Source organism: Oncorhynchus kisutch, unplaced genomic scaffold (genome assembly GCF_002021735.2).
Source record: "Oncorhynchus kisutch isolate 150728-3 unplaced genomic scaffold, Okis_V2 scaffold3378, whole genome shotgun sequence".
Taxonomy (NCBI): Eukaryota; Metazoa; Chordata; class Actinopteri; order Salmoniformes; family Salmonidae; genus Oncorhynchus; species Oncorhynchus kisutch.
Window position 1 is genome coordinate 230,001 of NW_022265323.1, and position 20,301 is coordinate 250,301.

The window sequence follows — 20,301 nt, forward strand, 5'->3', positions numbered from 1 at the left end:
ATATTCCATTCACCCAGCTCAATGTAACAGTAACAGGTTTAGGTTACTGTCATCATATTCCATTCACCCAGCTCAATGTGACAGGTTTAGGTTACTGTCATCATATTCCATTCACCCAGTTCAATGTAACAGTGACAGGTTTAGGTTACTGTCATCATATTCCATTCACCCAGCTCAATGTAACAGTGATAGGTTTACATGATGCTCTAATTTCCCCCTATACCCATCATGAGGTTGCTACAACCTAGCGTACGAATGAAAGGTTTATTACGAAGGAGCACACAGGTCGAGAGACACATTGGACAAATGAAGGAGCTAGTGACACATACAATATCGCCTTGAAATGTCTTGACTGCATCCAGCTGTTCTAGGGTGTGATCATTAGTCAACTCTTGCCTGCATCTAGCTGTTCTAGGGTGTGATCATTAGTCCAGACTCTTGCCTGCATCTAGCTGTTCTAGGGTGTGATCATTAGTCCAGACTCTTGCCTGCACCTAGCTGTTCTAGGGTGTGATCATTAGTCAACTCTTGCCTGCATCTAGCTGTTCTAGGGGTGTGATCATTAGTCCGGACTCTTGCCTGCATCTAGCTGTTCTAGGGTGTGATCATTAGTCCAGACTCTTGCCTGCATCTTGCTGTTCTAGGGTGTGATCATTAGTCCAGACTCTTGCCTCTATCTAGCTGTTCTAGGGTGTGATCATTAGTCTAGGCTCTTGCCTGCATCTAGCTGTTCTAGGGTGTGATCATTAGTCCAGACTCTTGCCTGCATCTAGCTGTTCTAGGGTGTGATCATTATTCCAGACTCTTGCCTGCATCTAGCTGTTCTAGGGTGTGATCATTAGTCCAGACTCTTGCCTGCATCTTGCTGTTCTAGGGTGTGATCATTAGTCCAGACTCTTGCCTCTATCTAGCTGTTCTAGGGTGTGATCATTAGTCCAGACTCTTGCCTGCATCTAGCTGTTCTAGGGTGTGATTATTAGTCCAGACTCTTGCCTGCATCTAGCTGTTCTATGGTGTGATCATTATTCCAGAATCTTGCCTTACTCTAGCTGTTCTAGGGTGTGATCATTAGTCCAGACTCTTGCCTCTATCTAGCTGTTCTAGGGTGTGATAATTAGTCTAGGCTCTTGCCTGCATCTAGCTGTTCTAGGGTGTGATCATTAGTCCAGACTCTTGCCTGCATCTTGCTGTTCTAGGGTGTGATCATTAGTCCATTCTCTTGCCTCTATCTAGCTGTTCTAGGGTGTGATCATTAGTCCAGACTCTTGCCTGCATCTTGCTGTTCTAGGGTATGATCATTATTCCAGACTCTTGCCTGCATCTAGCTGTTCTAGGGTGTGATTATTAGTCCAGACTCTTGCCTGCATCTAGCTGTTCTAGGGTGTGATTATTAGTCCAGACTCTTGCCTGCATCTAGCTGTTCTAGGGTGTGATCTTAATGTCCAAACACATGCAAACGAGAGTTTCAAATAACCATAACCGCTGCACACAGTTAACATCGTTATCAATGTCACCATATTGGCTAACATCATAGTTAACATCGCTCCCTAGAACTAAAGAGTTAGTATAATAATACAAGGAATATAGCTCTCTGCAGATTCTCAAGTGGAATAAATTAATTTGTTCATAACTATTCAACTAATGTCTCTCTCTCTCTCTCTTTGAGTCAACTACTTACCACATTTTAATGCATTGCAGTGCTAGCTAGCTGTAGTTTATTGCATTCAGTACTAGATTCATTCTCTGATCCTTTGATTAGGTGGACAACATGTCAGTTCCGTGGTGCTACCTTACAGAGTGCTGTTGAGGCTACTGTAGACCTTCGTTGCAAAACCGTTTTAATCAGTTATTTGGTGACGTGAATATATTTACTATCGTTTTTTTTCTGAACAACAAAAAAAAAAATTGTTTCATTATTTTCTATTTTTCTGAAATTCACTGAGTAGGATGGTCTTAGGAGCTACTCTACTGGTTTACACACCTACTCAGGCGCTTGTGGTTGGAGCAGGTCTGAATTTGTCTTTAGAGTCATTAATACACCTGTTTGTGTGTGTGTTCCAATTTAGGATGTGTTGGTTCTGAGTGGTGTGTTATTTAGAGAACTGGCTGTGTGTGTGTGTTTGTTTAGAGACCTGGCTGTGTGTCATTTAGATTGCTGGGTGTGCACAGATTTACAAAGCACAGGGGTGTGTGTGTGTGTGTGTGTGTGTGACAGGTTTAATACACTGATTTAGCTGCAGGAAGACTTGGGGAAACACGTCTCCACATCCCTCAGGGGACCACAGATCACCATCAGACAGACACACACACACACACACACACACACACACACACACACAGTGACACACACACACACTGCACACACACACACACACACACTAACCCCGAGGCTGGCTGCGTTGTCTTCAGGGGTTCAAAAGGTCAAATAGTGGTGACCTGTACAGTGTGAGGTGTTAAATGGAACTGTGTCTCGGAGAGTAGGCTCAGGGCCTTTACCCTCGGAGAGTAGGCTCAGGGCCTTTACCCTCGGAGAGTAGGCTCAGGGCCTTTACCCTCGGAGAGTAGGCTCGGGGGGGCCTTTACCCTCGGAGAGTAGGCTCAGGGGGGGCCTTTACCCTCGGAGAGTAGGCTCAGGGGGGGCCTTTACCCTCGGAGAGTAGGCTCAGGGGGGGCCTTTACCCTCGGAGAGTAGGCTCAGGGGGGGCCTTTACCCTCGGAGAGTAGGCTCAGGGGGGGCCTTTACCCTCGGAGAGTAGGCTCAGGGGGGGCCTTTACCCTCGGAGAGTAGGCTCAGGGGGGGCCTTTACCCTCGGAGAGTAGGCTCAGGGGGGGCCTTTACCCTCGGAGAGTAGGCTCAGGGGGGGCCTTTGCCCTCGGAGAGTAGGCTCAGGGGGGGCCTTTGCCCTCGGAGAGTAGGCTCAGGGGGGGCCTTTGCCCTCGGAGAGTAGGCTCAGGGGGGGCCTTTACCCTCGGAGAGTAGGCTCGGGGGGGGCCTTTACCCTCGGAGAGTAGGCTCGGGGGGCCTTTACCCTCGGAGAGTAGGCTCAGGGGGGGCCTTTACCCTCGGAGAGTAGGCTCAGGGGGGGCCTTTACCCTCGGAGATTGGGCTCAGGGGGGCCTTTACCCTCGGAGATTGGGCTCAGGGGGGCCTTTACCCTCGGAGAATGGCTCAGGGGGGGCCTTTACCCTCGGAGAGTGGGCTCAGGGGGGCCTTTACCCTCGGAGAGTGGGCTCAGGGGGGCCTTTACCCTCGGAGAGTGGGCTCAGGGGGGCCTTTACCCTCGGAGAGTGGGCTCAGGGGGGCCTTTACCCTCGGAGAGTGGGCTCAGGGGGGCCTTTACCCTCGGAGAGTGGGCTCAGGGGGGCTTTTACCCTCGGAGAGTGGGCTCAGGGCCGCGGGGCCTTTACCCTCGGAGAGTGGGCTCAGGGCCGCGGGGCCTTTACCCTCGGAGAGTGGGCTCAGGGCCGCGGGCGGGGCTTTTACCCTCGGAGAGTGGGCTCAGGACCGCGGGGCCTTTACCCTCGGAGAGTGGGCTCAGGGCCGCGGGGCTTTTACCCTCGGAGAGTGGGCTCAGGACCGCGGGGCTTTTACCCTCGGAGAGTGGGCTCAGGGCCGCGGGGCTTTTACCCTCGGAGAGTGGGCTCAGGGCCGCGGGGCTTTTACCCTCGGAGAGTGGGCTCAGGACCGCGGGGCTTTTACCCTCGGAGAGTGGGCTCAGGACCGCGGGGCTTTTACCCTCGGAGAGTGGGCTCAGGACCGCGGGGCTTTTACCCTCGGAGAGTGGGCTCAGGACCGCGGGGCTTTTACCCTCGGAGAGTGGGCTCAGGACCGCGGGGCTTTTACCCTCGGAGAGTGGGCTCAGGACCGCGGGGCTTTTACCCTCGGAGAGTGGGCTCAGGGCCGCGGGGCTTTTACCCTCGGAGAGTGGGCTCAGGGCCGCGGGGCTTTTACCCTCGGAGAGTTGGCTCAGGGCCGCGGGCGGGGCTTTTACCCTCGGAGAGTGGGCTCAGGACCGCGGGGCTTTTACCCTCGGAGAGTGGGCTCAGGACCGCGGGGCTTTTACCCTCGGAGAGTGGGCTCAGGACCGCGGGGCTTTTACCCTCGGAGAGTGGGCTCAGGACCGCGGTGCTTTTACCCTCGGAGAGTGGGCTCAGGACCGCGGGGCTTTTACCCTCGGAGAGTGGGCTCAGGGCCGCGGGGCTTTTACCCTCGGAGAGTGGGCTCAGGGCCGCGGGGCTTTTACCCTCGGAGAGTTGGCTCAGGGCCGCGGGCGGGGCTTTTACCCTCGGAGAGTGGGCTCAGGACCGCGGGGCTTTTACCCTCGGAGAGTGGGCTCAGGGCCGCGGGGCTTTCTTCTCCTGTTGTTGTCCTTTTTAGTGTTTTGATCTTGTCCATCCAGGCCTCTGGGATGTATTCTGGATGGGTGTGATGATGTCATAATCGGTCGACCTCTAGTATGATGATGTCGGTCTGTTTTGACTACTTTGTGTGTCTGTGTGTCTCGTCTCAATAAAGCTTCAAAGTCTCCGTATCTCATCCCTCCAGGTGATGCCTTCCCAGCAGCCTCCAGTCCCTTCCTGCCGGGCTATTCCGGCCCCTCCCCCCTAACCTCTGACCCAGCCTACAGATCACCCAATCAGATGGCTCAGCTCTGGGCCTCACACGCTGCCGCCCACGAAGGTAACGGACTGTTTCAGACTGTCCTTCATGTTCCGTCAGTGTTCTATCTGCGTTCCTATCTGCTCGCTTCACTACTGTCCCCTCTCTCTCCTCCTCCTGTCCTCTCTCTGTCTTGCCCCACTTCTATCCCTCCTCCTATTCTCTCTCTCTTGCCCCACTTTTATCCCTCCTGTTCTCTCTCTCCTCAGCTCTCTCTTGCTCCACTTCTATCCTTCCTCCTGTCCTCTCTCTCTCATTGTCCCTCAGCTCTCTCTCTCCTCTTCCCTCATCTCTCTCTCTCTCCTCGTCCCTCATCTCTCTCCTGCCCCACTTCTATCCCTCCTCCTGTCCTCTTTCCTGGAGGGAAGACAGGCACATCTCTCGCGCTCTCTCTCTCGCGCTCTCTCTCTCGCGCTCTCTCTCTCGCGCTCTCTCTCTCGCGCTCTCTCTCTCGCGCTCTCTCTCTCGCGCTCTCTCTCTCGCGCTCTCTCTCGCGCTCTCTTAGGCAGAGTAGGTCAACCGTGTGTCTACAGGTCAGAGGTCAGTAGTAGGGCTATCCATTCCTGGGGTTCCCACCGCCTAAGGAGTGCAGGTATTTGCTCTGTCCCAGCACCGACCCAGCTGATGTGTGTTGTTGCTCTTCCAGGCTACGCCCCTCTCCCAGGCGGTCTGTACCCCAGCCCCTACCACCTCCCCCTGGGTAACCTGGAGCCTCCTCCCCCCTCGCTGGGCTTGGCTCAGCACCACCACCTCTACAACGCACCACACCAAGGTCAGTACACACACTACCACTTCTAGACCACACTACGAGCCCCAAAATATTCAGTCTCTTCAGACCATACTACCTTCAGATTGAAATGCGGTCTCATTTCAGTCTCTTCAAACCATACTGCCTTCAGACTGAAATACAGTCTCATTTCAGTCTCTTCAAACCATACTGCCTTCAGACTGAAATACAGTCTCTTCAGACCTTCAGATTGAAATGCGTTCTCATTTCAGTCTCTTCAGACCTTCAGATTGAAATGCGTTCTCATTTCAGTCTCTTCAGACCTTCAGATTGAAATGCGGCCTTATTTCAGTCTCTTCAGACCTTCAGATTGAAATATGGTCTCATTTCAGTCTCTTCAAACCATACTGCCTTCAGACTGAAATGCGGTCTCATTTCAGTCTCTTCAAACCTTCAGATTGAAATGCAGTCTCATTTCAGTCTCTTCAGACCTTCAGATTGAAATGCGGTCTCATTTCAGTCTCTTCAAACCTTCAGATTGAAATGCAGTCTCATTTCAGTCTCTTCAAACCTTCAGATTGAAATGCGGTCTCATTTCAGTCTCTTCAAACCTTCAGATTGAAATACGGTCTCATTTCAGTCTCTTCAAACCGTACTGTCTTCAGATCAAAGTATTGATTTGTAATAGACGGTCTGAGCCCCAATAAAAAGGCCTTATTGGTCGTTGATTACATCACCTCTCCCACGTGGTGGGGACACAAACAAATGTGTATCAAAGTGGCGTCTCGGGACCAACGTGGCGTCTCGGGACCAGCGTGTCGGCGTCTCGGGACCAACGTGTCGGCGTCTCGGGACTAACGTGTCGGCGTCTCGGGACTAACGTGTCGGCGTCTCGGGACCAACGTGTCGGCGTCTCGGGACCAACGTGTCGGCGTCTCGGGACCAGCGTGTCGGCGTCTCGGGACCAGCGTGTCGGCGTCTCGGGACCAGCGTGTCGGCGTCTCGGGACCAACGTGGCGGCGTCTCGGGACAGATTTGTTTTGCAAACCTGTTACTGTATCTGATGTGTTGTTGTGTTCTGATGGATAATAAATTATTTTATTTCACCTTTATTTATTTAACCAGGTAGGCTAGTTGAGAACAAGTTCTCATTTACAACTGCGACCTGGCCAAGATAAAGCAAAGCACTGTGACACAGACAACAACTACAGAGTTGCACACAAACAAACGTACAGTCAATAACACTAACGAAAAGTCTATGTACGGTGTGTGCAAATGTAGAAGAGTAGGGAGGTAAGAGAATAAATAGGTCATGGAGGCGAAATAATTACAATTTAGCATTAACACTGGAGTGAGAGATGTGTAGATGATGATGTGCAAGTAGAGATACTGGGGTGCAAAAGAGCAAGAGGATAAATAACAGTATGGGGATGAGGTAGTTGGGTGGGCTATTTACAGATGGGCTGTGTACAGGTACAGTGATCGGTAAGCTGCTCTGACAGCTGATGCTTAAAGTTAGAGAGGGAGATATGAGACTCCAGCTTTAGAGATTTTTGCAATTTGTTCCAGTCATTGGCAGCAGAGAACTGGAAGGAACGGCGGATAAAGGAAGTGTTGGCTTTGGGGATGACCAGTGAGATATACCTGAAACACTATGCTCAGCAAATTGATGGATGTGGTGGTGTTGTTGGAGGATGAGGTGATGGTGGTGTTGTTGTTGGAGGATGAGGTGATGGTGGTGTTGTTGTTGGAGGATGAGGTGATGGTGGTGTTGTTGTTGGAGGATGAGGTGGTGGTGTTGTTGTTGTTGGAGGATGAGGTGATGGTGGTGTTGTTGGAGGATGAGGTGATGGTGGTGGTGTTGTTGTTGGAGGTGATGGTGGTGTTGTTGGAGGTGATGGTGGTGTTGTTGGAGGATGAGGTGTTGGTGTTGGAGGATGAGGTGTTGGTGTTGGAGGATGAGGTGTTGGTGTTGGAGGATGAGGTGATGGTGTTGTTGGAGGATGAGGTGATGGTGTTGGAGGATGAGGTGATGGTGTTGTTGGAGGATGAGGTGATGGTGTTGTTGGAGGATGAGGTGATGGTGTTGGAGGATGTGGTGATGGTGTTGGAGGATGTGGTGATGGTGTTGGAGGATGTGGTGATGGTGTTGGAGGATGTGGTGATGGTGTTGGAGGAGGATGTGGTGATGGTGGTGTTGTTGGAGGATGTGGTGATGGTGTTGGAGGAGGATGTGGTGATGGTGGTGTTGTTGGAGGATGTGGTGATGGTGTTGGAGGATGTGGTGATGGTGTTGGAGGATGTGGTGATGGTGTTGGAGGATGTGGTGATGGTGTTGGAGGATGTGGTGATGGTGTTGGAGGATGTGGTGATGGTGTTGGAGGATGTGGTGATGGTGTTGGAGGAGGATGTGGTGATGGTGGTGTTGTTGGAGGATGTGGTGATGGTGTTGTTGTTGGAGGATGTGGTCTGATGGTGTTGTTGTTGGAGGATGTGGTCTGATGGTGTTGTTGTTGGAGGATGTGGTCTGATGGTGTTGTTGTTGGAGGATGTGGTCTGATGGTGTTGGAGGATGTGGTCTGATGGTGGTGTTGTTGGAGGATGAAGTGATGGTAATGGTTTTGGAGGATGAAGTGATGGTGTTGGAGGATGTGGTGATGGTGTTGTTGGAGGATGTTGTGATGGTGTTGGTGGAGGATGTGGTCTGATGGTGTTGTTGGAGGATGTGGTCTGATGGTGTTGGTGGAGGATGTGGTCTGATGGTGTTGGAGGATGTGGTCTGATGGTGGTGTTGGAGGATGAAGTGATGGTAATGGTTTTGGAGGATGAAGTGATGGTGTTGGAGGATGTGGTGATGGTGTTGGAGGATGTTGTGATGGTGTTGGTGGAGGATGTGGTCTGATGGTGTTGGTGGAGGATGTGGTCTGATGGTGTTGGAGGATGTGGTCTGATGGTGGTGTTGTTGGAGGATGAAGTGATGGTAATGGTTTTGGAGGATGAAGTGATGGTGTTGGAGGATGTGGTGATGGTGTTGTTGGAGGATGTTGTGATGGTGTTGGTGGAGGATGTGGTCTGATGGTGTTGTTGGAGGATGTGGTCTGATGGTGTTGGTGGAGGATGTGGTCTGATGGTGTTGGAGTATGTGGTGTTGTTGTTGGAGGATGTGGTGATGGTGTTGTTGTTGGAGGATGTGGTGATGGTGTTGTTGTTGGAGGATGTGGTGATGGTGGTGGTGTTGGAGGATGTGGTCTGATGGTGGTGTTGTTGGAGGATGTGGTCTGATGGTGGTGTTGGAGGATGTGGTCTGATGGTGGTGGTGTTGGAGGATGTGGTCTGATGGTGGTGGTGTTGGAGGATGTGGTCTGATGGTGGTGGTGTTGGAGGATGTGGTCTGATGGTGGTGGTGTTGGAGGATGTGGTCTGATGGTGTTGGTGTTGGAGGATGTGGTCTGATGGTGTTGTTGTTGGAGGGTGTGGTCTGATGGTGTTGTTGGAGGATGTGGTCTGATGATGTTGTTGTTGGAGGATGTGGTCTGATGGTGTTGGAGGATGTGGTCTGATGGTGTTGGAGGATGTGGTCTGATGGTGTTGGAGGATGTGGTCTGATGGTGTTGGAGGATGTGGTCTGATGGTGTTGGAGGATGTGGTCTGATGGTGTTGGAGGATGTGGTCTGATGTGGTCTGATGGTGTTGGAGGATGTGGTCTGATGGTGTTGGAGGATGTGGTCTGATGGAGGATGTGGTCTGATGGTGTTGGAGGATGTGGTCTGATGGTGTTGGAGGATGTGGTCTGATGGTGTTGGAGGATGTGGTCTGATGTGGTCTGATGGTGTTGGAGGATGTGGTCTGATGGTGTTGGAGGATGTGGTCTGATGGAGGATGTGGTCTGATGGTGTTGGTGGTGGAGGATGTGGTCTGATGGTGTTGTTGGTGGAGGATGTGGTCTGATGGTGTTGGAGGATGTGGTCTGATGGTGTTGTGATGTTGTCCTGTTTGTGTTCCAGAGAGGTTCTTCCTGCCGGTGTCGTTACCCCAGCCGCCTCTCCAACCCTCCTCCGTCCCCCCCAGTTCCACCCCCCAGAGTAGCTCCCGGGAGGGGGGCAGGGACCGAGACATACTCTACCGCGAGGAGAGGGAGAGAGAGGAGCCTCAGGAGGGGGGCAGAGACCGAGACAGACTCTACCGTGTGGCGAGGGACAGAGAGAAGTCTCAGGAGGGGGGCAGAGACCGAGACAGACTCTACCGTGTGGCGAGGGAGAGAGAGAAGTCTCAGGAGGGGGGCAGGGACATACCTTACCGCGAGGAGAGGGAGAGAGAGGAGCCTCAGGAGGGGGGCAGAGACAGACTCTACAACAAGGAGAGAGAGGAGCCCCGGGAGGGGGGCAGAGACAGACTCTACCACGAGGAGAGAGAGGAGCCCCGGGAGGGGGGCAGAGACAGACTCTACTGTGAGGAGAGAGAGGAGCCTCAGGAGGGGGGCAGAGACAGACTCTACCACGAGGAGAGAGAGCGAGGTGAGAGGGAGCGGTCGAGAGAGGAGCCTCGTCCATACAGTGTGGTAGATCTGACACAGGATGGGAGGAGTGGAGAGAGAGAACGCCACAGAGAACGAGAGACGGAGCGTGACAGAGACCGAGAGAGAGAAAGAGAGGTTCTCCTCCACCACCCCTCTGCTTCTCGACCCCCCCAGGGCTCCTCCTCTTCTGGGCGTTACCTAGAGACTGATGACACACCCACTCGCTCCCCCAACCCTAACCCCAGCCCCCACACACACACAGACAGGCTGAGGAAGACTGAATCTACCTACAGCGGTGGACTCCTCCCTGGCCCCGCCTACTCTGCACACCGGGAGCCTATCAGGGAACAGCGTGTGAGCGCGCCCACTTACGTGCCTTCTGTGGAGGTCTATGATGAGCAGATCGGCCCGATCCAGATCGCATCGCAGGCCAGGGACAAACGGGACAAACTGAGAGAAAGAGAGAGAGAAAGAGAGAGGGAGAGGTTTCCTGAGAAGACTCTATTGGACCGTCGCGCTTCTCTTCCTGGTGATTTGTCCAATCAGAGAGAGCGGGAGGAGGGCTCTGTGATCTGCTCCAACGGTTCGGCTCTGAAACGAGACGGTTACGTCAGCCAATCAGGGTTCAGCCCGGACCCCAGGGACACGCCAAAACATGCCATCCGATTGGGCTTGGAGCGGGTAGGGGAAGGGCCTAAATGGAACCCCATCAGCCCATTGGCCAACTACGCCACCAGTCATATGGCAGCTCTGGCCTCCCAGCACGGACACGCACAGCAGGCACGCACACACACTCAGCCCTCACACCATAACCAGCAGGAACTCAACAGACCCCCTTCCAACCCCCACACACCCCAACACAGACACACACACACTCAACCCTCACACCATAACCAACAGGAACTCAACAGACCCTTATCCAACCCCCACACACCCCAACACAGACATACACACACTCAACCCTCACACCATAACCAACAGGAACTCAACAGACCCCCTTCCAACCCCCACACACCCCAACACAGACACACACATTCCCCCCACCCTCCGCCCCAACCCCAGAGGGGAGAGGAGGGACAGGGGCGCTACTTGGACACCTCAGCCCTGTACCGCCCAGTGGGGGGAAGGAGAGGCAGCGGAGGAGCAGGGTCTGAGGGGGGAGCAGACGGAGGAGAGGTGTCGGCCATGCAGAGTCTGATCAAATACAGCGGGGCCTTCCCACCTGAACGCCAGGGGTCCTCCAGGCAGAACACGGACAACCAAGCCGCGTTCGGAGGGCTGGCGTTCATGAGGCTGGAGGGAGGAGGAGCGGGGGGGAGGCTGATGAAGAGAGAGCAGGAGCGTCCCGACAGCTCTCGGTCGTTGGGACGTGGCGAAGGGGCGGGGCCAGGCGAGGGTGGGGGAGAGGTCCGTCACCCTCCTGTAGGGATAGCTGTGGCAGTGGCCAGACAGAGCAATACAGACTCCCAGAGACCTCTACTACTGCACGCAGGGGTTAAAGGTGAGACTATTGATTTACATCTTATAGCAAGGGGGCAACTGTTGTTTAGATATGGGGGGGGACAGCTGTTGTTTAGATATGGGGGGGGACAGCTGCTGTTTAGATATGGGGGGGACAGCTGTTGTTTAGATATGGGGGGGGGGGCAACTATTGTTCAGATAGTTTTTTTTCACAAATTTGTCATCCACCTGACAGGTGTGGCATATCAAGAAGCTGATTAAACAGCATGGTTGTTACACAGGTGCACCTTGTGCTGGGGACAATAAAAGGCCACTAAAATGTGAAGTTGATTAAACAGCATGGTTGTTACACAGGTGCACCTTGTGCTGGGGACAATAAAAGGCCGCTAAAATGTGAAGTTGATTAAACAGCATGGTTGTTACACAGGTGCACCTTGTGCTGGGGACAATAAAAGGCCACTAAAATGTGAAGTTGATTAAACAGCATGGTTGTTACACAGGTGCACCTTGTGCTGGGGACAATAAAAGGCCGCTAAAATGTGAAGTTGATTAAACAGCATGGTTGTTACACAGGTGCACCTTGTGCTGGGGACAATAAAAGGCCACTAAAATGTGAAGTTGATTAAACAGCAGGGTTGTTACACAGGTGCACCTTGTGCTGGGGACAATAAAAGGCCACTAAAATGTGAAGTTGATTAAACAGCATGGTTGTTACACAGGTGCACCTTGTGCTGGGGACAATAAAAGGCCACAAAAATGTGAAGTTGATTAAACAGCATGGTTGTTACACAGGTGCACCTTGTGCTGGGGACAATAAAAGGCCACTAAAATGTGAAGTTGATTAAACAGCATGGTTGTTACACAGGTGCACCTTGTGCTGGGGACAATAAAAGGCCACTAAAATGTGAAGTTGATTAAACAGCATGGTTGTTACACAGGTGCACCTTGTGCTGGGGACAATAAAAGGCCACAAAAATGTGAAGTTGATTAAACAGCATGGTTGTTACACAGGTGCACCTTGTGCTGGGGACAATAAAAGGCCACTAAAATGTGAAGTTGATTAAAGAGCATGGTTGTTACACAGGTGCACCTTGTGCTGGGGACAATAAAAGGCCACTAAAATGTGAAGTTGCCACAAAAAAAATGATTTTCTCAAGTTTGTATTTCTTAATTTTTTATTTTATTATAATATATATATATATAATATTTTATTTTTGTTACTTGTATCCCCTTTTCTCCACAATTTCTGGTATCCAATTGGTCCAACAGATGCATATCTGTATTCCCAGTCATAATCCACAGATTAATTAATTTAAATATCCATAGATTAATTAATTTAAATATCCATAGATTAATTCATTTAAATATCCATAGATTAATTCATTTAAATTGACCTATTTCCGTATGAACTGTAAGTCGGTAAAATCGTAGAAATTTGTTTGCGTTTTAAGTTCTGTATATTTTAATACCAGATATCACCAAATCTACTGTTGTTGAAGCAGTGCATTATGGGTCACTATGTTCTATTCTGTCGTCCAAACAGACGAGGAGCGGGGGGACGAGCGAGCCCGTCACCGTGGTGATAGACTGGGGTGCCTGGAGCGTGAGCAGGAGAAGTTGCTCAGGTTAGGGGGCGTGACTAACGGCTCACCTGTGAAAGTCTGCAGTGGAGGCAGTCTGTCACCTTTTCTGACCTGCAACCTGTTAGGAAACTGTAGTGGGTAGATATATAACCTGTTAGGAAACTGTAGTGGGTAGATATATAACCTGTTAGGAAACTGTAGTGGGTAGATATATAACCTGTTAGGAAACTGTAGTGGGTAGATATATAACCTGTTAGGAAACTGTAGTGGGTAGATATATAACCTGTTAGGAAACTGTAGTGGGTAGATATATAACCTGTTAGGAAACTGTAGTGGGTAGATATATAACCTGTTAGCTTGATTCCCTGGTGGGGTTGGGGGTTGATTCCCTGGTGGGGTTGATTCCCTGGTGGGGTTGGGGGTTGAATCCCTGGTGGGGTTGATTCCCTGGTGGTTTTGGGGGTTGATTCCCTGGTGGGGTTGGGGGTTGATTCCCTGGTGGGGTTGATTCCCTGGTGGGGTTGATTCCCTGGTGGTTTTTGGGGGTTGATTCCCTGGTGGGGTTGGGGGTTGATTCCCTGGTGGGGTTGGGGTTGATTCCCTGGTGGGGTTGGGGGTTGATTCCCTGGTGGGGTTGGGGGTTGATTCCCTGGTGGGGTTGGGGGTTGATTCCCTGGTGGGGTTGGGGGTTGATTCCCTGGTGGGGTTGGGGGTTGATTCCCTGGTGGGGTTGATTCCCTGGTGGGGTTGATTCCCTGGTGGGGTTGATTCCCTGGTGGGGTTGATTCCCTGGTGGGGTGGGGGGTTGATTCCCTGGTGGGGTTGATTCCCTGGTGGGGTGGGGGGTTGATTCCCTGGTGGGGTTGATTCCCTGGTGGGGTTGATTCCCTGGTGGGGTGGGGGGTTGATTCCCTGGTGGGGTGGGGGGTTGATTCCCTGGTGGGGTGGGGGGTTGATTCCCTGGTTAGGGGTTGATTCCCTGGTTGGGTTAGGGGTTGATTCCCTGGTTGGGTTAGGGGTTGATTCCCTGGTTGGGTTAGGGGTTGATTCCCTGGTTGGGTTAGGGGTTGATTCCCTGGTTGGGTTAGGGGTTGATTCCCTGGTTGGGTTAGGGGTTGATTCCCTGGTGGGGTTGGGGGTTGATTCCCTGGTGGGGTTGGGGGTTGATTCCCTGGTGGGGTTGGGGGTTGATTCCCTGGTGGGGTTAGGGGTTGATTCCCTGGTGGGGTTAGGGGTTGATTCCCTGGTGGGGTTAGGGGTTGATTCCCTGGTGGGGTTGGGGGTTGATTCCCTGGTGGGGTTGGGGGTTGATTCCCTGGTGGGGTTGGGGGTTGATTCCCTGGTGGGGTTGGGGGTTGATTCCCTGGTGGGGTTAGGGGTTGATTCCCTGGTTGGGTTGGGGGTTGATTCCCTGGTGGGGTTGGGGGTTGATTCCCTGGTGGGGTTGGGGGTTGATTCCCTGGTGGGGTTGGGGGTTGATTCCCTGGTGGGGTTGGGGGTTGATTCCCTGGTGGGGTTGGGGGTTGATTCCCTGGTGGGGTTGGGGGTTGATTCCCTGGTGGGGTTGGGGGTTGATTCCCCGGTGGGGTTGGGGGTTGATTCCCTGGTTAGCGGTTGATTCCCTGGTGGGGTTAGGGGTTGATTCCCTGGTGGGGTTAGGGGTTGATTCCCTGGTGGGGTTAGGGGTTGATTCCCTGGTGGGGTTAGGGGTTGATTCCCTGGTGGGGTTAGGGGTTGATTCCCTGGTGGGGTTAGGGGTTGATTCCCTGGTGGGGTTAGGGGTTGATTCCCTGGTGGGGTTAGGGGTTGATTCCCTGGTTGATTCTCTTGTTCCTGAAGTGTGTGCACTCTCACTCCATATCAAGGATGGATATAAAGAGTGTTATGAATTAATGTTTTTATGTGTGTGTGGTGTGTGTGTGTGTGTGTCTGTGTCTGTGTGTGTGTGTGATCAGAGAGAGTAAGGAGCTGGCAGAGTTCACCCAGATGCACCCTCCCTTGGTGTCCAGCGCCCTGACCTCTAACCTCATGACCTCCAACCTCATGGTGACTGGAGGCTCCGCCCGCTGGCCCCACGACCCCTCCCCCCTGACCTCTCACCCCTGGATGCCCCGCCAAGGAGCCCCGCCCATCTGGCTGTCGGATCCCCCTACGGTACACACCCACTATACCCACTACACACCCGCTATACCCTCTATAACCACTATGCCCACTACACACACACTACACACCCACTATACCCACTACACACCCGCTATACCCACTATAACCACTATGCCCACTACACACAAACACACACAATATACCCACTATACCCACTACACACCTGCTATACCCTCTATAACCACTATGCCCACTACACACACACTACACACCCACTATACCCACTACACACCCACTATATCCACTATACACACTACACACCCACTATCCCCCACTTCACACCCACTATACCCACTACACACCCATTATATCCACTATACCCACTACACACCCACTATATCCTGCTAGTCGTCCCCCAATATCCTGACCAGCTACTGGTCCCCCAATATCCTGACCCGGCTACTGGTCCCCCAATATCCTGACCCAGCTGCTGGTCCCCCAATATCTTAACCCAGCTAGTGGTCCCCCAATATCTTAACCCAGCTGCTGGTCCCCCAATATCTTAACCCAGCTGCTGGTCCCCCAATATCTTAACCCAGCTGCTGGTCCCCCAATATCTTAACCCAGCTGCTGGTCCCCCAATATCCTAACCCAGCTACTGGTCCCCCAATATCTTAACCCAGCTACTGGTCCCCCAATATCTTAACCCAGCTGCTGGTCCCCCAATATCTTAACCCAGCTGCTGGTCCCCCAATATCTTAACCCAGCTGCTGGTCCCCCAATATCTTAACCCAGCTGCTGGTTCCCCAATATCTTAACCCAGCTGCTGGTCCCCCAATATCTTAACCCAGCTACTGGTCCCCCAATATCTTAACCCTATGAAGAGTCTTCGATGAGCTGTGAGTTTTTCTATAATGCATTAACAAACTCTCTCTCTCTCTCTCTCGCTGTCTCTCTCTCTCTCTCTCTCTCTCTCTCTCTCTGTCTCTCTCTCTCTCTCTCTCTCTCTCTCTCTCTCTCTCTCTGTCTCTGTCTCTCGCTGTGTCTCTCTCTCGCTGTGTCTCTCTCTCGCTGTGTCTCTCTCTCGCTGTCTCTCTCTCTCTCGCTGTCTCTCTCTCTCTCGCTGTCTCTCTCTCTCTCGCTGTCTCTCTCTCTCTCGCTCTCTCTCTCTGTCTCTCTCTGTCTCTCTCTCTGTTCTCTCTCTCTGTCTCTCTCTCTGTCTCTCTCCCGCCCCCAGGTTTAGGCCCCTCTCCGCTGCACCAGGCCCTCCCTCCCTACCAGCTGGCCAGAGACCCCCAGTCAGGACAGCTGATGGTTATAGCTACAGAACACATCCCACGCTACGGTACGATGTGAGGATGACTGGGGTGTGTGGAACACTGCTTTGATCATGCATAACCCTATATCGTGTCCCCGTAGGAGGAGATGTGTTGGATGGGGGTGGCGCACCCCAGTGGCCAGGGGTGTATGGAGCAGGCAGTTCTCTGCAACATGCCGCTCAGCTGCAGATGTTGTCACAGCAACAGATGCTGAGGCAACATGAGCTGGTGATGATTCAACAACATGCTGCTCAGGTCCTGGAGCTGCAGAGGAACGCTCAACTGATGGTGAGGACACACCTGATGCACACCTGATACACACCTAACTGGTGCTGACACACCTGATGCACACCTGATAAACACCTAACTGGTGCTGACACACCTGATGCACACCTGATACACACCTAACTGGTGCTGACACACCTGATACACACCTAACTGGTGCTGACACACCTGATACACACCTAACTGGTGCTGACACACCTGATACACACCTAACTGGTGCTGACACACCTGATACACACCTAACTGGTGCTGACACACCTGATACACACCTAACTGGTGCTGACACACCTGATACACACCTAACTGGTGCTGACACACCCGATGCCCACCTGATGCACACCTAATACACACCTGACTGGTGCTGACACACCCGATGCCCACCTGATGCCCACCCGATGCCCACCTGATGCACACCTAATACACACCTGACTGGTGCTGACACACCTGATGCACACCTGATAAACACCTAACTGGTGCTGACACACCTGATGCACACCTGATACACACCTAACTGGTGCTGACACACCTGATACACACCTAACTGGTGCTGACACACCCGATGCCCACCTGATGCCCACCCGATGCCCACCTGATGCACACCTAATACACACCTGACTGGTGCTGACACACCTGATACACACCTAACTGGTGCTGACACACCCAATACACACCTGACTGGTGCCTACACACCTGATACACACCTGACTGGTGCTGACACACCTGATACACACCCAATACACACCTAATACACACCTGACTGGTGCTGACACACCTGATACACATCTGATACACACCCAATACACACCCGATACACACCTGACTGGTGCTGACACACCCGATACACACCTGACTGGTGCTGACACACCTAATACACACCTGATACACACCTGACTGGTGCTGACACACCCGATACACACCTGATACACACCTGACTGGTGCTGACACACCTGATACACACCTGACTGGTGCTGACACACCTGATACACACCTGATACACACCTAACCCCCCCCCCCCCCCCCCCTCTCTGTTGTAGGAGCGTCTGAAGGCCAGTGAACAGAGGGCAGAGCTAGAAGAGAAGACCAATAAGAGGAGTTCCGAGCCCAAACCCCGCCCCTCGCCACGCCCCCACTCCCTCCCCCTCCCTCCACTGCCATAAAACTCCCCTCCGTTCACCTCCCCCCTCCACCTCCTCCGTCACCCCCCTGTCCTCCCCCAGGCCCACTCTCCAACACCCGGAGGTCCAAAGAGAGAGGTCTCACCCTTCCTCTCCCCTTCCTCGCCCTCCCGCCCCACACTCTGCCTCCCCCCTGAGACCCTCCTCCTCCCTGAGACCCAAGCAGGACGCTGACGAGGGAGAGGAGGAGGGGGGAGAGAGGGGGGAGAAACAGACCACCTCCCCCTATCACCGAATCTACACAGGTGAGCATCCTGTTAAAACTAATATTCTATTCTGTTACATTCTATTGTTGTATTCTATTGTATATTATATTCTGTTATAATAGAATGCTATTCTGTTACATTATATTGTTGTATTCTATTGTATTCTATTCTGTTACATTCTATTGTTGTGTTCTATTCCGTTACATTGTATTGTTACATTCTATTGTTGCATTCTATTGTTGTATTATATTTTTACATTCTATTCTGTTACATTCTATTCTGTTACATTCTATTCTGTTACATTCTATTCTGTTACATTCTATTCTGTTACATTCTATTCTGTTACATTCTATTCTGTTACATTCTATTCTGTTACATTCTATTCTGTTGTATTCTATTCTGTTGTATTCTATTCTGTTGTATTCTATTCTGTTGTATTCTATTCTGTTGTATTCTATTCTGTTGTATTCTATTCTGTTGTATTCTATTCTGTTACATTCTATTCTGTTACATTCTATTCTGTTACATTCTATTCTGTTACATTGTTGTATTCTATTGTTAAATTCTATTTTTACATTCTATTCTGTTACATTCTATTCTGTTATTCTATTGTATTATATTTTTTTCAGTTACATTATATTATGATATTCTATTGTTGTATTATATTATATTCTGTTGTATTCTATTCTACTATTGTGATTCTATTGTTCTGTTGAATTCTATTCTCTTATTCTATAGTTGTTCTGTTGAATTCTATTCTCTTATTCTCTAATTGAATTATATTCTCTTATTCTCTAATTGAATTATATTCTCATTCTCTTATTGAATTTTAGTCTCTTCTATTCTGTTAAATTCTGTTGTCTCTATATAACCAGTCTGTTTAGATACACCACTACTTGATGAGAGGGATCATGTGTGTTATTTACCTGTGTGTGTGTTTGTACAGATATCACCCCTGGTTACCGTTACCAGTCCATCACCCCGCCGTTCAGCGCCCTATTCCCCCCCCGCCCCCTCCCCCATCCAGCAGGGGGTAACAAACACACCTCGGTCTCCTCCCTGCCACCACTCCTCCGGGCCACAGCTCCAGACGTGAAGCCTCGGGGCCTGGAACTCCGGCCAGACCAGGGGACCATGCTGAAGCATGACCCCGACCAGGAGCCACCCCAGCTGGGCATGAGTCCTGCTGCCCTGGACCCTCAGCTCCGGACCTCCAGCCCTCCAACCCTCAGCCAAATGGAGAGAGACGGAGAGTCAAGCCTCAAACACACACATCTCACCCACACACACACACAATTACACACACAACCCAGCCTTACACACCCACACAAACACACCAGCCTCCACTCAGCCCCCCAGCCCGGTCCTCCTCTACCATCCACACACCCACACAAACACACCAGCCTCCACTCAGCCCCCCAGCCCTGTCCTCCTCTACCATCCACACACCCACACAAACACACCAGCCTCCCCACAGCCCCCCAGCCCTGTCCTCCTCTACCATCCACACAGCCACACAAACACACCAGCATTAGCCTCCCCTCAGCCCCCCAGCCCTGTCCTCCTCTACCATCCACACAGCCATACAAACACACCAGCCTCCACTCAGCCCCCCAGCCCGGTCCTCCCCCCACACAGCCACAAGAACAACAGACCGAGGAGGGAGAGGAGGAGGCAGGAGAGGTCAAGATGGAGGTGTTGACCCACGGCTGCCGAGGAGCCTATCAGCTTCTACCGTCCGTCCCGAAGGTGGAGACTAAACCAGAGGTCACAGAGAAGTCGAGTCCCGTCCATTACCCATCATGCACCACGGCAAGCTCCGAGCGACCGGCCTTTAGACCCAGCCCCGACACACACGCATCCTCTCCTCCCCCCCTCTCTCCCTGCCCTCCCTCTCCCTCCCCTCTAAACATTGTCCCTGATGACCCCATGGCTGGTATGATGACGCTGTTGGCTGCCAGTCAGATGCCCCAGGCTGCCCCCCCTGCCCTACCCACCCTGCCCCAGACAGAGGCCTCCTCGCTGGGGAGAGACGTGGCCAGTCCTGGGTGTCTGGAGGTCTGGGCTCTGGAGGGGATGACTCTACTCAGCGACATGGCCTCACTAGAGATGGATAGGATACAGCTGGAGCAGGGTGAGGAGGGGGGGGGGGGAGGAGAAGGAGGGGGGGGGGAGGAGAAGGAGGGGGGGAAAGGAGAAGGAGAGGAGGGGGAGGAGAAGGAAAGGAGGGGAGGGGGGGGAGAAGGAAAGGAGGGGGGGGAGGAGA

The 20,301-nt window shown here is 52.2% G+C and overlaps 1 protein-coding gene across 1 annotated transcript in view; it reads left to right on the plus strand.

Annotated features, from left to right (window-relative positions):
* Positions 1 to 20,301, plus strand: part of tnrc18 (trinucleotide repeat containing 18) — a 102,513-nt gene that overhangs the window by 17,903 nt on the left and 64,309 nt on the right. The window contains 10 exon segments of the mRNA XM_031820416.1: positions 4,547 to 4,681; positions 5,307 to 5,432; positions 9,392 to 11,404; positions 12,908 to 12,989; positions 14,903 to 15,101; positions 16,275 to 16,395; positions 16,470 to 16,657; positions 17,689 to 17,784; positions 17,786 to 18,074; positions 18,982 to 20,169. Of these exon segments, the coding sequence (XP_031676276.1) occupies positions 4,547 to 4,681; positions 5,307 to 5,432; positions 9,392 to 11,404; positions 12,908 to 12,989; positions 14,903 to 15,101; positions 16,275 to 16,395; positions 16,470 to 16,657; positions 17,689 to 17,784; positions 17,786 to 18,074; positions 18,982 to 20,169 (4,437 nt within the window).